This window comes from Muscardinus avellanarius (assembly GCF_963383645.1).
Source record: "Muscardinus avellanarius genome assembly, chromosome: 7".
Taxonomy (NCBI): Eukaryota; Metazoa; Chordata; class Mammalia; order Rodentia; family Gliridae; genus Muscardinus; species Muscardinus avellanarius.
The window spans coordinates 89,544,792-89,569,053 of record NC_137793.1 but is presented as its reverse complement, the minus strand read 5'-3'; the positions used below and the strand labels follow the sequence as shown (position 1 = coordinate 89,569,053).

At 40.8% G+C, this 24,262-nt stretch overlaps 1 protein-coding gene across 4 annotated transcripts in view; it reads left to right on the top strand.

Annotated features, from left to right (window-relative positions):
- Positions 1-24,262, top strand: part of CAMSAP2 (calmodulin regulated spectrin associated protein family member 2) — a gene marked incomplete at both ends in the record, with an annotated part of 109,627 nt that overhangs the window by 37,215 nt on the left and 48,150 nt on the right. For all 4 annotated transcript variants that reach the window (XM_080698347.1, XM_080698345.1, XM_080698346.1 and 1 more), the window contains one exon: positions 20,796-20,957. In XM_080698347.1, coding sequence (XP_080554473.1) covers positions 20,796-20,957 — 162 coding nt within the window. The remainder of the gene's footprint in view (positions 1-20,795; positions 20,958-24,262) is intronic.

The window sequence follows — 24,262 nt, the reverse complement described above, 5'->3', positions numbered from 1 at the left end:
GTTTCATAAATTATGGCAGTTGAGCAAATTACTTTTTATTAGTTTTGGTGAGATGATTTAATAAAGCAGATCATTAAAGAAGCTTTTAAAACTTTCGTTTGGATACTTGGTTATGTTCAGACACCTGAATGAATGAGTTTTGATTTTGAAAAAGTCTGTGCTGAGCCTCTACTGTTGTGTGATTCAGTAGAGTGCCACAACGAGCTTTGCTACAGTGATCAGGGACTTGTCTTTTCAGGAGTTCTTTTGATGTATTCACAGGGGTATGCAAATACTGAAGATTGTTTTCCTGAAGCTAATAATGTTAGTTTGTGGTGAATATGCAAGTAAGCAATAAGAAAAACAGAAAATGGAGCGATGAGCACTATGAAAAGACAAAAGCAGTATCTGCCAGTGACCAGGGGGAAGCGTGTGCTTTCTGTTTAGAGTGATTAGAAGGCTGACACCGAAGGACATATTTGGACAGAGACCTGAAACACAAGGATCCTTTTAGACAAAGACAGGAGAAGAACATTGCTGACGGGAAATAAATACAAAGGCTCTTAATTGGTAGATAATTCAAAATGTAAATAAAATTTCATGTGTGGATGACAAAGTTCTTACTGATAATTTCCTGCAGGAAACATTTTCAGGAATTTGACATTTTACAGCCACATTTATTTATCGTACCTTTGTATTGTGAAGTACTTGACTCATTTAGGCCTAGGCAGTGGGGTATAGGAGTGAGAAGACAAACCAAACCTGTTTCCATGAAACTGTAGTTTTAGTAGCAAAGATCACCAGTAAACAATTAGACAATGATAACACTTTCAGAAAGTGGTAAATGCTATGAAGAAAATAGGAAGGGGTTAGTAGTAGTAGAACATGCTATTTTCATGAGAGTTGTCAAGAAAGGCCTGTGAGAAAGTTGACATTTGGACTGAGACCTACATGCCAGATGTTACGGTTTGGATTTGAAGTATCCCGAGTGGGTGGGTCATGGGTGGCGGTCTTGGCCCTCGGGGTGGGCCCTGCTTCCTGGCCGCAGGAGGTCTGTGCTGCTCTCCTCCTCCACCGTGCCTTCCCACCACCGCAGGCTCCTGTTTTGGAGCTGGCTGATCATGGGCTGACCTGAAGCTCAGCCCCAAATAACAAATAAGTCTGTCTTCCTATAAGTTGTGTTTGTCAGGTATTTGGTGATGGTGAAAAGAGATCCTGGATATCATCCCCAGTACTGCAAACAAAAAGAAAAGAAAAAAGTTGTATCCAAAGCAAGTAGAACCCTGTAGGATATGAAAAGTCCACATTTTATTCTGAGTGCAAAAGGAAGTATTGGAGGGTTTTACACAAGGCAGTGAGTTGGATATGATTTTTATTTATTTATTTATTTACTTATTTATTATTTATTGGTACTGGGTATTGAATTTAGGAGCAGTCTGCCTCTGAGGTACACCTCCAGCCCCTTTTTATTTTTTATTTTTTTATTTTTTATTTTTTATTTTTTTGGTGGTACTGGGGGTGGAACCCAGAGGCTTTCTACCTCTGGGCTATACTCCCAGATCTTTTTTTATATTTTATTTGGAAACAGGATCTCACTAAGTTGCTAAGAGCCTCACTAAGTAGCTGAGGCTGGCTTCGGACCCGTGCATTCCTCCTGTCTCAGCCTCCCAAGCGTGGGGAATACAAGCGTGCGCCACCAAGCCCAGCCTTTATTTTTTATTTTGAAACAGGGTGTCACTAAATTGCTGAGGCTGGTCTCGAACCTTGTGATCATCCTATCTCAGTCTCCCAAGTACTGGGATTATAACTGTATGCCAACACTCCCAACTTAATTTACTTTTTCTGAATGTTTAGGTTGCTTTGGAATGAAAGGGTATAGAGGATTTGGATGAAGCTGGAAATCAGGAATTGTGTTTTGGACATTTTATGTTTCAGATGGTTTCTAGATATCAAGTATGCTGTTGGATATATGAGTTTTGATTAACAGTCCTGTGTAGATTTAAATTTGATTGCAGTTATGCTGGGTGTGGTGGCGCACGCTTGTAATCCCTGCGCTTGGGAGGCTGAGACAGGAGGATCGCACAGGTTCGAAGCCAGCCTCAGCTACTTAGTGAGGCTTTCAGCAACTTAGTGAGACCCTGTTTCCAAATAAAATATTAAAAAAAAAAGGTCTGGGAGTATAGCCCGGAGGTAGAAAGCCTCTGGGTTCCACCCCAAGTACAACAAAAAATAAAATAAAATAAAATAAATTTGGTTGCAATTAGCCTATGAGATTGAATAAGAACAATTTAGAGAATGTAAATGGAGAATTATTAAATGTCATCATAGTAATTTTAGTATAATAGTATAATAGAGAATGTTACTTTTCCATAAATGGTAATATTTTAACATAGTAATATGTTAATTAAGACAAAATAACTTGGAAAAAAGTAAATGACAGATATATAATTTTATTAAGTACAGAGTAGTACTATACTAATATAAAATTACTATTTCTTACATGATAAAGCAAGTAGACAACATGATCAATAATCCAGATAAGGACATTTAAAAGCTTTATCAAAAAGTTTTGCCAAGCTGGGTGTGGTGTTGCACATCAGTAATTCATAATCACAGTACTTGGGAGTTTGAGACAGGAGAATTGAGGTCTGAGGGCTGCCTCAGCAAGTAATGAGACTCTCATCAACCTAGCGAGACCCTGTTTCAAAATAAAAATAAAACAGGGCTAGGAATGTAGCTCAGAGGTGGAATGTCCCTGGGTTCAGTCCCTAGTATCACCAAAATGTTTTGCCAAGCTTATTCTTTTGGAAAAAAAAAAAAAATTAGATCTTGTTTGTGTTGAAAATGCATAGGTTAGCTGGGTGTGGTAGTGCAAACTTGTAATCCCAGCATTTGGGAGACTGAGACAGGAGGATTGTGGTTCACAGACAGCCTCAGCTACTTAGTGAGGCCCTCCGCAACTCAGTGAGACCCTGTTTCAAAATAAAGAATAAAAAATAGGGCTGGGAGTGTCCTAGGAGGTAGCTAAGAAGCAAGAAAGCATAGCCCAGGGTCCCACACCACCTCCGAGGACACTCTCCCCAGCCTAGAACTGCCCACTAGGCCCCAACTCCTAAAGGCTCCACCACCTCCCAAGAGCACCAAGGGCTGATGACCAGGCCTTTAACACAAGGGCTTCTAGGGGACAGTGTTGATACAAACTATAGCACCCACCTTCACCTTTCATTGCCTCTGCTTTCTCCTTTTACGCCCAGCTTTCCCCCACTCTTTGCCCAACATATCACTTCCCTATCTCCTCTCGAGCTGACCCATGGCCCTACCTAGGCTTCTTTCTCTCTTACCCTCCAGTCTTTTTCCTCTGAAGGAGGCAGGATGGTCATCAACCCTGTTGAAATAAGACATTTCATGTTTGGTTGTTACAGGAAAATAAAGGGGATCTTACGATTACCTGATTCTAGGCCAATGTAACTATGAACAGAAAGAACCCCTTTGCTTCAGTTTAGCTTACCAAATTTCTGCATCGGAGGCTGGAATCAAACCTGAGCTAACACTAAAATGTCTTCTTTCTGTGCACTGTTCACTCTCAACCATGTGACTACAAAGCATTCTCACTGGGTCAATACACAATTGGAATGCTACTGACTCCTTGACCAAATACTATGATAACAGCTCCTACCTAAACCTATCCTTTTTTTCCCCCAGCACTGGGGATGGAACCCAGGGGCATTGAACCTCCAAGCTACACTCCCAGTCCTATTTTTTTAGTCTTTTATTTTTTGAAACAGGGTCTCACTGAGTTACAAAGGGCCTCGCTAAGTAGCTGAGGCTCTCCGCGAATCGCGGTCCGCCTGTCTCTGCCTCCCGAATGTTGGGATTACAAGCGTGCGCCACCACCCCCGGCTTCATCTAATTTTTTTTTAAAGTCATTATTACAAAAGATGGATGTCTGTAGATTTGAGCACATTTCTATATAATGGAACCAATGTGAAATTTCTTAAATTTAGTTCTTAGTAGGGAAAAAAACATTTTGAGAGTTGTTCTACCCAGCCAAGGCCAACAGCAAGTGTGCTTTATAGAATTAGCTCTGTGACAGCAGGCCGGCCGGTCATGTTTGTTGCTGTATTTTCAGTAAAAAGAGATATTAGTGAAATTAACATTCAGAATTAAATATATTATGAGAGAGAAGAAAGTCTTTTGGAATTATTACCCAGCGAGTGGTAGAGGCTCTTTGTTTTGTTTTGTTTTGTCTCCCCTGGTAGATTTGAATACACTGAGCTATATTTATGAAATACATAATTACTGAGCTTTAAGTGTTGGCTCTTTTAGAGGAGACTCTCAAACTTCTGGTGTTTACAAGGGAATGCAATTAAGTGATTAGATTGTTAGATACATGTCGATTTTTAAATAAATGTGAGAAAAAGTGTGGACTATGAGTTTTCTTTTTTGTTGTCGTTTATTTTCGTACTTTTTGTGTCATACTAGGGATTGAACCCAGGGCCTTTGTACCTCTGACCTAGCCTTCCAGTCCTATTTTTAATTTTGAAACAGTCTCCCCTAAGTTGCTGAGGTTGGCCTTAACTGTGACCCTCCTGTCTCACTTCCCAAGAACTGGGTTTATAGGTTTGCGCCACCACTCCTGGCTTCTTGGTTTCAGTTAGATGGTGATTATTTTACTTCCCTCTGGTCTTTGCTCTTTGTGTTGTTTAAAATTTAACAGATAGTGGGCGGGATGTGGCTTAGTGATAGGATGCTTGTTTATCATGTGTGAAGCCCTGGTTTCACCCCCAGCCCACAAAAACAAACAGAAAAAATTTAACCAACAATTAATTCTGCTCAATATATATCACTTGTGTTTAGCCACTTTGTTCTCATAAAGTGAAACACGCTTGAGTAGATAAAGATCCATTCTTGCCAAGGATGAACAGGAGTTAAATTATTTAGATTTTAGGTTGTTGCTCTATCTCTATCGTGGTACTAGAGATTGAACTCAGGAACATTCTGCCTCTCAACTACACCCTGGCCCTTAGTTTTGTTTTGAAACAGGGTCTCACTAGGTTGCTGAGGCTTCAGACCTGCAACCTTCCTGTCTCAGCCTCCCAAATACTAGGATTACAGGTGTGTACCACTGTGCTTGGCTGCTCAAATTCTTTTATTATACAGTTGCACCGTATTGATGTAGAAATTCTAATTATTAATGTTAATTCATAGTTACGTTGCATTTGGCCAAGAGCAAGAACAGATAGAATCCAGTGAGTAGCTGAGGACCTATGGCTTCTGCCTTGGTGCCTGGCACAAGACGGTGAATGAAAGCAGTGAGATAGTTTGCCTCTAAAATTTGAACAAGCCATTGAAAGATTTTGAAATTGAGCATTAATGAGAATCAGTGGAGGAACTGTGGGAAGCGATGGAGTTAAGGGTAGGGAAATACCTGGAAAGGCTTCATGACCAGCTTCCTGTGTTGTGAATAGAGAGCCATATCCTTCATTCACTCATTTGTTCATTTGTTTTAGATACTGGGGATTGAACCCAGGAGCATTCTACTTTGGAACCACACCTCCGTTCTGTTTATTTATTATTTTAAAGCAGGTTCTCCTTAATTGGCAAGGCTGACCTTGAGCCTATAATCCTCTTGTTTCAGCCTCTTTTTTTTTTTTTTTTTTTTTTAGTACCTGAGATGGAACCCAGGGGCATTCTGCCTCTGAGTTACACCCCCCAGCCCTATTTTAATCTTTTATTTTGAAACAGGATCTCACTAAGTTGCCGAGGCTGGCTGTGAACCTGCATTCCTCCTGTCTCAGCTCCCCAAGTATTGAAGTTACAAGCATGTGCCACCACACCCAGCTGAAATGCCATATTTGCCTAATCCCTTATCAATCCCCACATGTTTTTAATTTTCCCTTTTTTTTTTTTTTGTGGCACTGGGGATGGAACCCAAAGCCATCATACCTCTGAACTATACCCGCAGCCCTTTTTATTTTTTATTTTGAAACAAGGTCTCCCTAGATTGTTGAGAGACCTTGCTAAACTGCTGAGGTTGACCTGCAACCTGTGATCCTCTTGTCTCAGCCTCCCAAGTACTGAGATTACAGGCTTATATCACCATGACCAGCTCACAATGATGTGATCAGAGTTCCAATTTTAAAAGATAGACTTAATTGATTATACAGCCTAGACAAAGCAGGTGGGGTATATATTGTAGTGACTTTTATTGGAGCAGGAAAAAGAGGAGATGAAAGAATTAGAGTGGGGGGAAGAGACCTTGTACAGGACAAGTGTGATAGGTGCAGTTTGGGACAGGAGATGCCTAGGACACCCAGGAAGCCCTGCGGCCTGGTGAGGTGGGCTGGAGATGCATTTGGGATCCGTGGGCAGTAGCGGTTAGCTGAAGCCTTGGAAACTGAGACGCCCAGGGAGGGCACGTTTAAAGTAAAGTAGAAGGCAAGGGATATGAGTAATCCCCAGCAAATAAGGAACAGCTAAAGTTGTAACAAAGAATTGGAATAGCTCAGAATCTTGTTCTGTAAGGTATGTCTAGTTTCTTGGGATCCCCCCCACACACTTTGCTAGTTAATCACTTTTTGGTCTTGTATTTCAGGTTGGGAAAATATTTAACAGTCTATTTAATAACTGTAAGACATATATGAAGAATGAGTGATCTCAGATTTCTCACGGTTTTGAAATAAAAATGGAAAATTCAGTTTTTTCATAAAAAATTAAATGTTGAGGCAGACAGGTTCAGAAATTCCTGGGATATTTTGACATTTTATCAAAAACATGGGATTACAAGCATGCGCCATCATGCGCGGCTGCAATATAGAAGCAATTCTTGAGAATGACACCAGATCATTTTTTACTTATAAGCAGCTGGGTGTGGTAGTATACACCTGTAATCCCAATACTTGGGAGGCTGAGACAGGAGGATCACAGGTTCACAGACAGCCTCAGCAAGTAGTGAGACTCTCATCAACCTAGTAAGATCCTGCTTCAAAAAAAATAGTACTGGGCATGTAGCTCAGAGGTAGAAGGCCCCTAGGTTTCATCCCTAGACCCACCCTAGCACCACACACACACACACACACACACACACACACACACACACACACAGAAAAAAGAAAAGAAAGAAAAGGAAAGTGCTTTATGGCTGACTAGCACCCATCCTATCACACTGGTTCATATATTCAAACTCTTTTCAGGTAAGCGTATGTTTTCCTGCCAACTACTTAAGTGAGTGAAGTAACTCCCACATGTACTGAGAGTTACCCTTTACTTTTCATGGTAGCGCTAGTGTCTACGTAGAGACTGTGAGGTCATGACTTAGGTAAAGTTTGATTTCTTAGCTCTACCCCTGCAGCATGTTAATCCGGGTGTTGCTTGCCAACTCGTGATAATTGAAAAAAAATGATGACTTCTAGACACTTGGTAGGTTGGAGTGCAGCGGATCCTACTTCATACATGCTGTTAAGTGTCTGCTATGGCTGGCTGTGCTCTGCTCTTCTGAACCTCCTTCTTGCTGTGTGTGTGTGTGTGTGTGTGTGTGTGTGTGTGTGTCCTCATTGGAGATTGAACCCAGAGGCATTCTACCCCTAAGCTAACACCCCTAGCCCTTTTTATTTTTTGTTTTGAAACAGGGTCTCTCACTAGGTTGCTGAATCTGGTCTCTAACCTATGATTCTCATGTTGCACCACTTTGTAGTTTGTAAAACTCTGGTATGGCGACTTACCTCAGAGACTATCAGGACCTTGAGGTTTCACTTTGCTGGACAGTGTTGGGAAATGAAGTTGGACTGGGTGGTGGAAGCAGATCTGAGAGCAGCAACAACTGTGTCATGGTCTTGTGTCTTGTCTCTCCTGGTAAAGCTGTGCCGATAGGCACATTCTTCATACACACCCAGCTGAAAAGAAATTTGCTGACAAATTTCCTTTTAAGCATTTTTTTTTTGAGTGTTAACTGGAGCTTCTACTGATTGTAATTTTTATGTGATAGAATATATTTCAGTGTATTTTATGTAACTTTTTTTAATTTGAAGCACAGTTTTTGGCACAGAACCAAATATGCCTGGAAAACTTTCAAATCTGGAAAGCTAAAAAATACAAACATCTTTGGAAGTAGGACATGTGTGACTAGTTAAAATACACTAGGAATGTCAGATTGGTTAGCAAATGAAAGAGCATAGTTATCATCTTACATTGTTGGCATAAGGCAGCAGCAGTTATGTTGAGTGATGGTGGACAGGCCTAAGCTGCCACATATAAAGTATCAGAAAAATAAATCTAGCCGGGCGTGGTGGCGCATGCTTATAAACCCAGCATTTGGGAGGCTGAGACCAGAGGATTGCGGTTTGAGAACAGGCCCTTTGCAACTTATGGAGACCCTGTTTCAAAATAAAGAATAAAAAAATTGGGCAGGGGGTGTAGCTCAGAGGTAGAATGCCCCTGGTTTCCATCCCCAGACCGGGGGGGAAAAAAAAAAAGAAAAAGAAAAAGAAATCTTGCCCAGGTCACTCTGGGTAGGACACTTGGAAAATACATGTTTTATAGTTAAATCTTGACTTATTAGAAATAATTGTCTACTTTACTCTGTCTTTATAAACCCCATGTTTTATGGTCTTGGTGGCTCTGATAGCCAATTACCAATTCCACTGGTTACTTAAAGTATTAATTAATATTTTATTTTCTTGTGGCACTGGGAGTGAACCGAGGGGCATTCTGCCCCCAAGCTTCATCCCCAGCCTTATATTTTATGCTTTATTTTGAAACAGGGTCTCACTGAGTTGCAGAGGGCCTCACTAAGCTGCAGCTGGCTGCAAACTGATCCTCCTGTCTCAGCTCAGCCACCCTGAGATTGTATGCTGGGATTACAAGCATGCGCCACCATGCCTAGCTGATATAATATTTATTGGGGGAAAATATAAAAATAAATGATAACATTGACATTTAAGGATTATCTTCAGATTTTATGTCATAAACTATTCTATAGGCAAATCTCATGGCCACACAATTTTAATTATTCTAGATTCTTTTCATTATTCTAGGTTCTACATTTCCATATAAATTTTAGAATTTTTTTTTATCAATTTCAACAAAGAAAAAACTTTCTAGGATATAGAATGCAAGTTTGTTGGATTTATTTTAGAAGATCTGTCCTTCACAAATCCGTTATGACCTGCTCAGACCCTTTGTGACCTGCTTAAACTTTTATTTTGCCCTCTTATTTTTTTTCTTTCTGCTCTGGAACAAGCCAATCATTCTACTTTAATACAGAAAAGTTATTTTTGTTTTTAATTTTTCTTACCAGAAATATACCCTTATAATTGCCTTCACATCTCCTAGTTATTATTTCCTTTCTGCCTTGCTTCTATTTCTGTTCTCTAATTTACATTTTGAAAATAAACAATCTTGTTTTAAAAAAAAAAAAACAGCCCTCATGTAAACATGGGCATTGTACCCCTGAGCTACCCCTTAGCCCTTTTTATTTTTGTTTGGAAACAAGGTCTGGCTAGGTTACTTATAGTCTCCCTATGTTGAAACTATCCTTGAACCTGCAGATCTCCTGTCTCAGCCTCTAGCTACTGGAATTACAGACTTGTGCCACCACAACTGGCTTACTTTTTTCTTAAAAAAATAATACTTTTCGTGCCTTTTGTAGTTTTCTCTAATAAAAACACATCTTAATTTTCTTATTTGCATATAGAGCTACATATATTAGTTAGAATTTTTAACTCTTAACTCTTGGTAATCTTAAGTTTCATTTCTTTTTTTATTTTCCCCCCAGTCCTGAAGTTTGAACTCAGAGCCTCACACATGGTAGGCAAATGCTCTGCCACCGAGCCCCAGGTCCTAGTATTAATTTTTAATGAAGACCTAAGAAGGAAACACTCTTGAATTGTTATAGACCAACAATTTATGAATATATATTTCATAATTTCTAGAAACGTGCTTCTCAGGGCAGTTTTTATTTTTTTAATTTTTAATTTTTATTTATTTATTTATTTATTTATTTTTTGGTGGTACTAGGGGTGGAACCCAGGGCTTCCTACCTCCAGGCTATACTCCCAGACCTTTTTTATATTTTATTTGGAAACAGGGTCTTACTAAGCTGCTGAGAGCCTCACTAAGTAGCTGAGGCTGGCTTTGAACCCATGCGATCCTCCTGTCTCAGCTTCCCAAGCGCGGGGATTACAAGCGTGCGCCACCACGCCCGGCTCTTCTGTAGAATTTAAGAAGCCAAGAGCACTTGAATTTATACCTAGCAATTGATGTCTCAGTGTTTGAACTTACTTAGAGATGACTTGGAGTGGGGGCGGCACCAAGAGCACGTGCATGTGTGTTACTGTCAACGTGATTCACAATATGATGCAAGAAGATAATGCACCAGTAAAAGCGCACACACAAAGAAGTGACCCAAAACGTTTTGTCACCCTAAGTAATATACAGAGAAAAAGATTAGTTAAGAGCAGACGTGGTGGTACACGCTTGTAATCCTAGTACCTGGGAGACTGAGACAAGAGATCTTTCAACACAAGAAATAAAAAAGGGCTTGGGGTGGAGCTCAGAAGTAAAATGCTCCTGGGTTTAATCCCCAGTATCACCCCCCCTGAAAAAAAAGTTTATTTGGGAGTAGTATTGGAGTGGATATATTTAATCCATGATAAACTATGTGCATGTTCAGGGGGTTGTGGCCGGTAGAAGTTTTCAAAGACAAAATGAAGAGGATTACATCGTATTTTGAAGCAAATCCTTGGCTTATAAGAATTAATGACAAGGGTGTCATCAGTCTAAGATTAGAGACCCTTTTGGGGCAGATATCCTTGCAGGAGTACATTTTATATAAGGCTGTGGTATCCTTTTTAAATCTTTTGTGATTGTGAATGCTGGGATCATACCTATGTCCTTGGGCAAGCAGACATTGGATACTCCTGTTTCAGGCATGAGATCCTCTTATAACCTCCTGGCTTTATTTATTTATTTATTTATTTATTTAGGAAAGAAGTTGTCATTATGATTCTGACTTTTACAACGTACTATCCCTAACTTTTTTGATATGTTATGGTGACCCCCACCCCTACTTCCCTGTCCTGAAGATGGAACCCAGTGCAGTCAGCCACTGAGCTACATCCACAAACTATTTTTTCCCCCCACTTGAAGTGCTAGGAATTGAACCCAGGGGTATTCTGCTTCTGAGATATACTCCCATCCACCTTCCCTTTTTTTCCCCTTGCAGTGCTAGAGATGAAACCCAGGGGCATTCTACCTCCATGCTACACCTCCAGCCCTATTTTTTATTCTTTATTTTTGAAACAGGGTCTCAGTTGCAGAGGGCCTCACTAATAGCTGAGGCTGGCCTTGAACCTGCAATCCTCCTGTCTCAGCCTCCCAAGTACTAGGATTACAAGCGTGCTCCACCACGGCCAGCCTTTTATTTTTAAATGTAAGGCAGGTTCTTGGTAGAGTTGCCCATGCTATCCTCAAATCTCTTGTCTTTCCTCAGCCTCCCGAGTTGCTGTGCCCCTGTGTCTAGTTAAGTCCTGTCATTTCTGTGGCACAGAACGCTTTGTACTGGCGGGGCGTGGTGGCTCACATCTGTAATCCCAGTACTTGAGAGGCGGAGACAGGATTGCAGATTCTAGAATAGCCTCAGTAAGTACTGAGACTCTGATAAATCTAGCAAGACCGTATTTCCAAATAATAAATAAAATCGGGCCAAGGGTGTAGCTTGAAGGTGGAATGCTTGTGAGTTCTGTCCCCAGTATCACAGACACAAAACAAAACCCACCTTGTACTGTTGCTGTCACCTCATTGCAGATGAGAGTATTACTTTTTTTTTTTGCGGTACTGGTGGTGGAACCCAGGGGTCATTCTACCTCTGAGCTACACCCTCAGCCCTGTTTTTTATTTTTTATTTTGAAACAGGGTCTCACTGAGTTGCAAAGCGCCTCGCTAAGTAGCTGAGGCTGTCCACGAACCGCAGTCCTTCTGTCTCAGCCTCCCGAATGCTGGGATTGAACGCTGGGATTACAAGCGTGCACCACCATGGCCGGCCAGATGAGTGTATTAAAGCACAGATAAAGTAGGAATTTCCCAAAGATTAGGTAGTAGGCGATAGAATGAGGATTCAACCTGGAACTCTTCATAGTCTTTGCTTTTAACTTGTGCTGCCTAGGATTTATATAGAAAAGTAGATATAAGACCTGGAACGAGTGATTATTTTAAGATCTCGAAGAACTTGAATATTATTAAATAATTTAGGATTTGTTCGGTAGGCCCTGGGAAGTCACTGAAGGCATGCGATGGAAGGGTGATGTGTTTAGAAATGTGCTGTAGAAAGGTTAATCTTGTGTGGCTGTGATGTTCTTGGGCCCCTCTCTAGGGATTGAATGAGTCAGTCTTCAGGGTTTGAGGTCAGTACTTTTTTATGGTCAGCTATATTTGGAACCTTTGTTAACTGTGTTTATTATATTCATTTGGCTACTAATATTTAATTCCTGTATGCGTCTTGCCAGAATAGCCACACTTAAACATTTTTAACTTACATTTTAAGGTTAAATGTAGTCTAGACAAAGTCAGTGAACCTCCTCAGGAAACAGTATCTTCCATTGTTCTGGGCCATGCATTTTGTTAGATGTTTAAGCTGTGCTATTTATTGTGTAAATTAATTTTGCAGTAAATTTTTTTTTTTTTTCGGTATTGGGGATGGAACCCAGGGGGGTTCTACCTCTGAGCAACACCTCCCGCCCTATTTTTTATTCTTTATTTTGAAACAGGGTCTCACTGAGTTGCAAAAGACCTCACTAAGGCTGGCTGCAAACCACATTTCTCCTGTCTCAGCCTCCCAAATGCTGGGATTACAAGCGTGCGCCACCACACTCTGTTGCGGTAAATCTTAACATTAGTTTCATTTAACATTAACTTAAAAACACTTTGCTGTTGAATAGTGTGGTTTTTAAATTTGCCCAGTGTAAATGAAGTGAAACTTAGATGTTCACTATGCTTAGAAGAGTAGAGAGAACTTCACCGCTTTATTGTGTATCGCTCCCTAACAATTGGGCTGCCTTGAATACCAGCTAGGTAATCTCCACGTGACCGTAGTCACATGCTAATGACCATCCTTTTCACTTGCTCTCTATATTTCATTCATGTATTTTAATAGACATGTCAGTTTGGGGTGGCCCTTTGTTTAAAGGCATGCCATACTGTCAGGATTTTTAATCTCAAGAAAGAGGTGTTTTGAATAAGATGGAAGTCACTTTTTTTTTTTTAACAAGGTCTCACTGAGTTGCAAAGGCCCTCTCTAAGTAGTAGCTAAGGCTATCCTCGAACCACTATCCTCCTGTCTCAGCTTCCTAAATGCTGGGATTACAAGGGTGTGCCACCATGCCCGGCTACCCCAAACCATTTTTTATTTTTTATTTTGAAACAGGCCTTGCTAGGTTGCTAAGGGCCTCCCTAAGTTTATGTATGTTTTTTAGCCTGGCTTGGTGGCGCAAGCTTGTAATCCCAGCATTCAGGAGGCTGAGACCAGAGGATCGTGGTTTGAGGACAGCCTCAGCTACTTAGTGAGGCCCTCTGCAACTCAGACCCGGTTTCAAAATAAAGAATAAAAAAATAGGGCAGGGGGTGTAGCTCGGAGGTCAAATGCCTCTGGGTTCATCCCTACACACACACACACACACACACCCGCTCCCCCCAAAAATGTATGTTTTTAAGCCGGGCGTGACGACACACATTTAATCCTAGTACTTAAGAGGCAGAGACTAGAGGATTATAGGTTTGTGGCCAGGCTCAGGAATTCAGTGAGGCCCTCTACAATTTAGGGATACCCTGTTTCCAAATAAAAAAATAAAATGGGGCTGGAAGTGTAGCTTAGAGCTAGAATGCACCTGAGTTCCATCCTAAGTACCACAAAAAATATATATAAAATGTATGTTTTTAGCTGGTGGCAGATGCCTGTAATCTTAGTACTTGGGAGGCTGAGACAGGAGGATTGCAGGTTTACCGCCAATTCAGCAATCTTGTGTGCCTCTATAATTTAGTGAGACCCTGTTTCAAAATAAAAAATAAAATAGGGCTGGGAGTGTAACTCATAGGTAGAATGCCTCTGGGTTCAATTTACAGTTCCACAAAAATGTTTTCTGTTCCTTGGACTGACCCACCTTTTTTTTTTGTGTGTGTGTGCACTGTATTCATACATCATAGTGGGATACAAACTTTTGTAGACATACATGCACGCATCGCCCAGTTAGCCCCTACCCGATCCCTACCCCTGACCCACTTTTGATAGGTAGATTTTTTGATATAACTTTTCTTTATTATAAAAGGCACAGACATTATGATTGAAAATAATTTTTCTAAGAAATTTTTATTCCCATATCACCTATTCTGTCTTTTAACATTGTAGATAAACAACTAAAATAAGTAGTTGGATCTTTTTTTTTTTTTTTTTTTGTGGTACTGGGGATTGAATGCAGGGCACTCTACCTCCAAGCCATATCCCCAGCCCTATTTTTGTTCTTTGTTTTGAAACAGGGTCTGACTGAGTTGCAAAGGGCCTCACTAAATAGTAGCTGAGGTTGTCTGCAAACCGCGATTCTCCTGTCTCAGCCTCCCAAAAGCTGGGATTACAAGTGCACACCACCACACCTGGCTTAGAATTGCAATTTTAGTTTTGAGAGGAAGGAAGATAGTTCTTGACAGGTTAGCAGTAAGCAACCCCTGGTTTGGCTGAGCCAAGGACAGTAGCAGACTTACCTACAGACCAGTAGCAAGACTTTTACCTGTATAGTCTTGTGGCAGAACTATTAGTTTGGGTTTTTTTTTTTTTTTTTGGTGGTGGTGGTACTGAAGGTAGGAACCCAGGAGCTTTTCTACCTCTGGGCTATACTCCCAGATCTATTTTTTATACTTTATTTGGAAACAGAGTCTCAGTAAATAGCTGAGGCTTGCTTCGAACCTCTGCAATCCTCCTGTCTCAAGTCTCCCAAACACTGGGATTACAAGCGTGGGACACCACACCCAGCTAGAACTATTAGCTTTAAACCAAGATAGTTTCATACAGTGAGGTCTTTATGTTATATTGCAGTCTTTGGTTTTAGCTTAGTTTTTGAGTTGTCAATACCAAAAGTTTATAAAGTTATTTAGCACATTATAATTCAGTATTTACTTTGGCAAAGTGATATTACATAATAACCACAAAAGATTTATGGGTAATACAGGAAGCGTGGAAGCATGGGAGTGGCATGAGCCTAAGAGCAGACCAGCCGAGGCTTACTAATGCTGACCACATGCAGAAAATGGGGATTGTTCAGCCTGAGTCCCAGTTTCCTCATTCATAAAATGACCTGCCACCTCTTCAGGGCTGGTAGTATATTTTACTTTTATCTTCATGTAAATTAAAGATGAATGAGACTTAGGGCAAACCTGTATGATATGTAGGATATTATTGACTAGAGTTAACTCTAAAGCCATATTCTTTTTCTCTTTTTTTTCCTTTTTAAATTATTATTATTATTATTATTATTATTATTATTATTATTATTATTATTATTTTGGTCAGTACTGGAGATTGAACCCAGGGGCATTCTACCTCTGAGCTACACTCCCAGTCCTATTTTTGATTCTTTACTTTGAAACAGGGTGTCACTAAATTGCAGCTGGCTGCGAACCTGCAATCCTCCTGTCTCAGCCTCCCAAGTACTGGGATTACAAGCATGAGCCACCATGCCCGGCTCTCTAAAGCCATATTCTGATAAGCATAGCTCAAAAATACTTCATGTTTATGATTTAGGTCTTCTTTCCCTCCCATATCCTTGGAGGGTAGGAATAGTTGAGTCCTCTAGATATGAGATGGGCTAAGACCTGCATCCATCCATCCATCCATCTATTTTTTTGGTAATGAGAATTGAACTCAGAGGCATTCTACCTCTAAGCTATACCCCCCAGCTGCTGAGAGCCTTGCTGAGTTGCTGAGACCATGAGCGTGAGATTCTTCTGTCTCCGCCTCCCAAATACTGGTGGGCATGTGCTACATACTTGTCTGAGACCTGCATTTAATTTAGGAGATTTTTGTAGTTTTGTCTAGATATTTGTAGTTATGTCTAAATTTGATGCAAGAATTATAAAGGCCATGTAATAGTTGAGTTTCTTCTGTCTTTTTAAATTATGAGGCTAATAATTTTTGTGTGTGGTGAGGAGCTGGGGGTTGAAACCCAGGGAAGTTCTACCTCTGACCTACACTCCCAGCCCTATTTTATTTTTATTTTGAAGCAGGGTTTCACCAGGTTAATGAGTCTCACTATTTGCTGAGGCTATCCTCAAACCTGCAATCCTCCTGTCTCTACCTCCCAAGTACTGGGATTACAAGCATGAGCCACCACACTCAGTTTAATAAAAAATTTTATAACACTTAAAAGTTCTCCTCTTATTTCTTTACAAGCTCTCATATCTTTAATAGCTTAGCCTTAATTTCTGACACATAAATTTAACTAATTAGCCGGGCATGGTGGTACAAGCTTATAATCTCAGCATTCAGGAGGTGGAGACTAGAGCATCACTATTCGTGGACAGCCCCAGCTACTTAGTGAGGCCCTTTGCAACTCAGTGAGACCCTGTTTCAAAAAATAAAAAGACTAAGCCAGGTATGCTGGCACACGCTTGTAATCCCAGTATTTGGGAGGCTGAGACAGGATTGCAGTTTGCAGACAGCCTCAGCTACTTAGTGAGGCCCTCTGCAACTTAGTGAGACCCTGTTTCAAAATAAAGAATACAAAATAGGGTAGGGGGATAGCTTGGAGATCAAATGCTCCTGGGTTCCATTCCCAGATCTACCACACAAAAAAAAAAAAATTAAAAAATAAAAAGACTAAAAATATAGGACCAGGGGTATAGCTCAGAGGTAGAATGTCCCTGGGTTCCATTCCCAGATATACAATAAATAAATAAATAAATAAATAAATAAATAAATAAATAAATATGTAAATATGTAAATAAATAAATAAATAAAAGACTAAGCCGGGCATGGTGGCACACACCTGTAATCCCAGCATTCGGGAGGCTGAGACCAGAGGATCACGGTTCGTGTACAGCCTCAGCTACTTAGTGAGGCCCTTTGCAAAAAACTTAGTGAGACCCTGTTTCAAAAAAATAAAAGATAGGGCAGGGGGTATAGCTCAGAGGTAGAATGTTCCTGGGTTCTATCCCCAGTATTGGGGGGGGGGGATATGTGTATATATAAAACTTATTTTTGCTACTGGTTGCAGATAAAAACATAACCCTCACATAATGTGTGGAAACCAACATCTCTTTCTTATTAAGATGCCAGGTAGGGCTCCTTTTGCTTCTGTAACCAGCTTTTGCCCTGCTCTCCTCCGTGGTGTGCTCTGCCTTGCCACCTGGTGGCCTCGTGCACTGCTGCTCCCCGGCTGCTCTGTGGCCTGCAGTGTTGGGAGTCCTGCTGTAGGGCTGGAGTGAAGTCGGCCGTGTGCTCTGTGATGGCAGGGGAGCCACACTTCTAGGGTTGGATTCCTACATTTCCTCCTTGCTGTGTAACCTTTCAGCTCATTGCACAGTGTTCTCCTCTGTAAAGTAAGTATAACAACAGTTGTATTACATGTTTTTAGTAGAAATACTAGAAACATTACTGATTCATACTTCACATAATGAAAACTGTGTGGTGGTGAACAGTAACATGCTGAGAGCAGTGCACGGCTCCTGACATTCAGTGTTAGCCCTTGCTGTCCTGATCCTGGTGCTTTAGATCATAAATTAGGTGTGAGCTGGCGTGGCACTTGCTTGTAATCCTAGTACTTGGGAGCCTGAGACAGGAGGATGGCAGATTCCAGGACAACCTCAGCAACTAGTGAGACTCTCATCAATTTATCAAGAACTTGTTTCAAAATAAAAGCAAAACAGGGCTGGGAGTGTAGCTCAGAGGTGGAATGCCCCTGGGCTCAATACTTTGAAACGGTTTCACTAGGTTGCTGAGAGACCCACTAAGTTGCTGGGGCTGGCTTTGAACCTGTGCTTCTCCCAAGTTTTAGGATTTGAGGCACGCACCACCACACCCAGCTCACCCACTATCTTACTGTAGTCAGTCCACTTCCTAAACCTCCAGAGTAAAATGATCTCTTCAGTTTATAGGACCAGTAAGCTCACTTCTTTCCTTCCGTCCCTGCAAGTTGCTAGGTAAGATAACTAAGATAATATACTTGCCCTGCAAAGTCTTACTTTCTACCTAGAGAAAGAAGAGTTATGTGTAGGTAACTGTGCAAAGGTGAATTAAATCAGTGTTCTCAATTCTGGTTGCTCATTGGCATCATCAGGGGAGCTGTCTAAAAATAACCAGTGCCCACGTCCTACTTCAGATAATTAATTCAGAATTTAAGTCAAGCATAAACAATAGTCTGTAAGAATCTACTCTTTTTTTTTTTGTGGTACTGGGGATGGAACCCTTCTACCTCCAGGCTACACTCCCAGACCTATTTTATATTTTATTTGGAAACAGGGTCGAACCTGCGTGATCCTCCTGTCTCCCCGCCTCCCAAGCACGGGGATTACAAGCGTGGGCCACTACACCCGGCACAGAATCTGTACTCATTTGTTAGTATGAAGGAGTCTTTTTTATTGGAAAAGGAATAGGAACACCTTCATGATAACATTCAAACCAATGACAGGGCTTAGTTTATATTGTAAGGAGGACAACAGTAAGTCAGGGCGTGGAAGCTTGGAAACTGGTCCTAGATTTTAAGAAAAGCAGTCTTATGTGGATATTTTGAAAAATAAGTATAGGTTGGGGAAGGAAATGGTAGATTAAAAGGCTAGACTCAGGTATAAACCAACTAATAAGAAAAAACTCTATCTCTATTCAGCAGTTTAGACTTCATCATGTAGAAATGAGGTAGCCTTTATGTGAGAATGATATAATGTAATCTATGATTTGGAAAAAGCATCTAATTCCTAATTTATAATATCTTCAAAAATCAGTTCTAGATGGATTTAAAGTAACAGGAAAGCACAGAGGTCAATACTTTTGTATTCTTAGGATGACAGAAGACCTTTGTGAACTTGGTATGAACTCCAAATTCACAACATTGGGACAGATTTTACCAAGAAAACCTAGGGGAAAATATTTGCTACCTGAGTGACAGGACTAATGTGCCTAGTAAGTCAATTAGGATGAATATCCCAGGGGAGCAAGGAGTAGGCAGAGGATGCCAGCAAGCAGTTTCCAAAGAAGAAATGCGAATGGTTGCTAACCACATAAAAAATACTCAATACTCGAGGATTGCAAGGTCAAGTGAGAGTGGGGTCTTCCACTTTCATATAGACATAGATTAAAAGGTCAGTAATAAGGATGGCAAAAATGTGGAGAAGTCGGCATGTGAATAACATTCTTGGTGGGAAATAAAGTTAATCTGACCTTTCTAGAGAGCAGATTAGTGGTTATCAGAATTTCAAATGTGGTTACCCTTGGATTCAGTAGATGCTCAACTAAGAATTATTCTTGGAGATATTTATAATTACACAGTGTTTGTAGTATAACATTGCTTGTAATACCAAAGGTAGAAAACAGTATAAATGTTATATTTATTGGATGTGCATTAAATTTCTTTGTAAGAATACTAACAAGCCAGAGACTTGGAGTCCCCAGCTAGGAGTGTGGACTGGGAGAGGAGCACTTTCTACTTTATGTAATTTTTTTCCCTTCTCTTTATTTTCTTGCAGTACTGGGGATGGAACCCAGGGGCATTCTACCTCCGAGCTACCCCCAGCCCTATTTCTTATTCTTTATTTTGAAACAGGGCCTCACTGAGTTGTAAAGGGCCTCACTAAGTAGCTGAGGGTGTCTGCGAACCACGAGCCTCCTGTCTCAGCCTCCCCACTGCTGGGATTACTTGCCTGCGCCACCACGCCCAGCTTACATACTTTCTTAGTGTTGGGACTGTTTGGGTCACCATATAACAGTTATTTATATATATATATGAAGACAGTCCTCTGCTAGATGACTCAGATGCGAAGAAATTGAAAGCAGGAAAACCAGTTAAAAAACTTTTTTTCTTTGTCTAGGTGTGAGAAATGTTTATGGTCTAAACTGGAACTTGGCAATCAGAATGAAGAGGAGGGTAGATTTGAGAGACATTTCAAAAGTAGAATCTATAAATTTTTACTATGTGGATGTTAAAAGTGAAGAAAGATTGTCAAAGGTGATTCTGAAGTCTATAAATTGTATTGTAAATCATGTATAAATGAATTATTATGACATTATCAAAAATGGGAAAAGCACTTAGAAACTGTCTCTTAAAATAAAAAAAAGCTGGGGATGTAGCTCAGTAGTGGCGTGTTCTTGGGTTTCATCCCCAGTACCACACTCACAAAGACAAAAACAGGAAAAGATGAAGCATCTGTTTAATAGATAATGAGTATTATAACATAGATCTTCAATAAATGCTTGGGTAGTAGATTAATTTGGTTCAGATAGCTCATCTTATCATGCATGGCTTTCTTTTCTCTTTTTAGTAGTGGTACTGGGGACTGCACCTGGGGGGCTATCTCTTGAGCTATACTCCCAGCCCAATTTTTTTTTTTTTTTTTTTTGAGAAACAGGATCCTACTAAGTTACTAAGGCTGGACTTGAACCTGTGATCCTCCTGTCTTAACCTACCAAGTAGTGGGATTATAAGTGTGTGCCATTATGCCTGGCTAAAGCCAGTCTTCTATGGTCTTTAGTTTTATTGCTGTTTGTTAGGAAATGTTAATATTTTAGAATATATAAACAGCAGTTTCTAAGTGTTATTTTTAAACTATTTGTTCTCTTATATTTTCAGAGTGCACATTTGGCTATGATTGATACCCTCATGATGGCTTATACTGTGGAAATGGTCAGTGTAGAAAAAGTAATTGCATGTGCTCAACAGTATTCGGCCTTTTTTCAAGCCACAGACCTGCCCTATGATATCGAAGATGCTGTTATGTACTGGATAAATAAGGTAGGATGGTGTTCACTTGAGTAAAAATGAGTCAAATAGCCAGAAAACACGAAACTCTATGTTATACATTTTCACTCCATTACTCTATTTTGCATCAAGCTGAAAGCCGAAGATGCACAATTAAATGATTATATATATTCAGCAATGTCTGCAATTGTATTTAATGATTAATGTCGTTCATATCAGATTATTATAAAGGTCAGCTTGCAGAATGGGAGATATACACAGTCAGATGGTTTACTTCACCAAGTTCCACAAAATCATATTGATTGATGATTCTTTTTCTTGGAAATCTTCATGAAACTGCACTTTGTGCTCTAAAGATGATTAGGTTGTCAGATTACTGCTCCCTTGTCAGCTTGAGTAGTGAGTTCCTCTTGACCCAATTTCAGTTACAGTTAGCACCCCAGAGAAAATTAAACCTGGTTTGTGGGCAAGCACTGACCAGATATTAAAGAAGCACTGTGTTCAGATCTCCTTCCTTGAATGCTTGCATGAAGCTTGTCAGCAGAAGCTAAATTTAAAGACAGTACATTGCTATCATTTTTACCCATAATATCAGTGCTGGTGCAGAGGGACCATTTAATACTCTGCCCTGGCATTCTTTTATCTCGTCATTGTTGGTGATATTTTTCTCCACTCCTGCTCAGCTATGAAAGATCCATTCACTCAAGTATCCTGTGTTGGACTTTGTGGGCCCCTCCACTCTTTCTCTTAGCAGCATCTATTACTTTCAGCTTACCTTGCCTGTGTCATTCATTCTTGAGACCAGATAGGAAGCCATCAGATGGCAATTACCTCCTCATTTTTCTACCAAGTCTATAAACCCTTCTGCATCCATACACATTATCTCCCTTTTCCCTGTTGTTAAAATGGAGAATATTGAGCCGGGTGTGGTGGCGCACGCTTGTAATCTTAGGGCTTGGGAGGCAGAGACAGGAGAATCGCACAAGTTCGAAGGCAGCCTCAGCTACTTTGTGAGGCTTTCAGCAACTTAGTGAGATCCTGTTTCCAAATAAAATATAAAATAGGTATGGGAGTATAGCCCGGAGGTAGGAAGCCTCCGGGTTCCATCCCCAGTACCACCAAAAAAAAAAAAAAAAAAATGTTTTCTTTTCCTGTCACAGGCAAATCCCATTACATGTTGCTTTAGAACTTCTCTTTCTTCCCTTTCTCAGGGTCATTGTTCCTCTGCTTAAATTTTCATAGTTTATGTATTAAGAATCACCTGGTTGAGCCAGGCATGGTGGCTCATGCCTATAATCACCGTACTTGGGAGGCTGAAACAGGAGGATCGCAGTTTCCAGGACAGCCTCAGCAAGTAGTAAGACTATCCTCAACCTAGTAAGACCCTGAAGTAAATCAGACTGGGGGTGTAGCTCAAAGGCAGAATGCCTTTGGGTTCAATCTCCAGAACCACACACACACACACACACACACACACACACACACACACACACTCCCCTGGGGACTAGTTAAACCCACGGATCAGTGCTGTCGGTCTGGGGTGAAGGTGGAGTCTCCCTTTCTAAGAGGCTCCAGGAGATGCTAATGTTGCTGGTCTGAGACCACCTTGTTATTCCCTCACTCTCCGACACCATCTCATTCTTGCTCCCTATTGGATCATTCGTATAAGACTATAAACTTGCTCTAGTGTTCCTCATTCTAATAAACAATGCTTCCCCATCCAGCTACAGTTCCATTTTCTTGAACAAAACCTCTCAGAAGAGTTATTCACTAGCTTCTCTGCTCTCTGTCCTGTCCCCATTCTCTACCCTGAAATTGTTCGAAAGTTAGTCAACTGAGGTTTCCATGTTGACAGATTCAGTGGATATTTTTCTGTCCCTTAATTCAGCCAGCCTCCCTCCCTCCATTCCTTCCTTCTTCATTTTGTGTGAAATGAACACAGGGGCATTCTACCTCCGAGCTACAACCTCAGCCCTATTTTTTAATTTTTATTTTGAAGCAGGTTCTCTCGGTTGATGAGAATCTCACTAAGTGGCTCAGGCTGGCTTCAAACCTGCCATCCCTCCGTCTCAGCTTCCCAAGTACTGGGGTTACAGGGGGTTACAGACACACGCCACAGCACCTGGCTCAGCCTCTACACCTAAAATGCAAGCCACCTTTCTGAGGTTCCGGTGGGAAAGTCATGTGTTTTCCAAACCCTCCCCTAAATTACTGTGATTTGAACAGCAAAGTATCTTCTCCTCAGCGGCGACTTCTGCCCACCAGCAGTAAATCCCTCTTCTCCATGGATTCTTTTCTATGCATAGTCCAGGGCTCAGCCAAAAGTTTGAGTTTAGTTTATATGCAGATTTGGGGTCTCCCCATTAGTGATTCCATTCTTCTCAGGATATTTTTCCTCGTTATCCAACCACTCTGGCCATACCAGATTTCTCCCTTGATTCCTCAAGCCAGGAAGTTAGTGTTCTGATTGAGACCTAACCTCTCTGCATTGTGTGAACTTTGAAAAAAAGCTGGATAAGCATGGATTTCATCTAGTGTTTTTATGATTTTCTAAAACTAAACTTTTCCCCCTGCTTCTGCCTGCTTTGGGTTGCTGGCCAGTATATATAGCAGTTTTACACACACACACACACACACACACACACACACACACACACCCCATATTGGGGATTCAATTCAGGGCCTCAATCATGCCAAACACATGCTTATCCACTGAGCGACACCCCTTGCCTTACTTTGCATATTTTGCCCAGAGTTCATAATTGCTGCCTCTAGGGCGCTTTGTATGATATATGCTGTTCCACTGTTACCTGAACAGAACTTTCCAAACATCTTGTTACAGTGCAGCTTAAATCATGTCATTACTTTATTTAAAACTCTTCAGTAACTTTACTTTGCAAGTAAAATTTACTGTGACCTACAAAGTGCCATCTGATGTCACCCCTGCACACCTCTCCACCCTCGGCTCATGGCTGCTGTCCTCTTTCATCTCTCTCACTTTGTTCCAGCTGTTTGGCCTTTCTCACCTCTGGACCATTGAGCGTGATGTTTCTGTTGGTGTGCAGCTGTCTCCCAACTTTCTGCATGGCTTGGTGCGTCTGCTCCATCACTTCTGAGCTTGGATAGTACTTTCTCTTCACAGCCCTATCTAAAGTAGGCACCCGTCAACCCTGTTTTCTACTCTTTACATTCATACATAGCACTTTTCAGAGTTTCTCATTGTTTTGCTGAATCATTTAACTTTTTAAAATCTGTCTTTTTTACTTTACGTCTCTGTGAGGATGGATACTGTGACCATTTTAGACCATTTAGCCTAGACTAGCAATGGTATTTGGGAA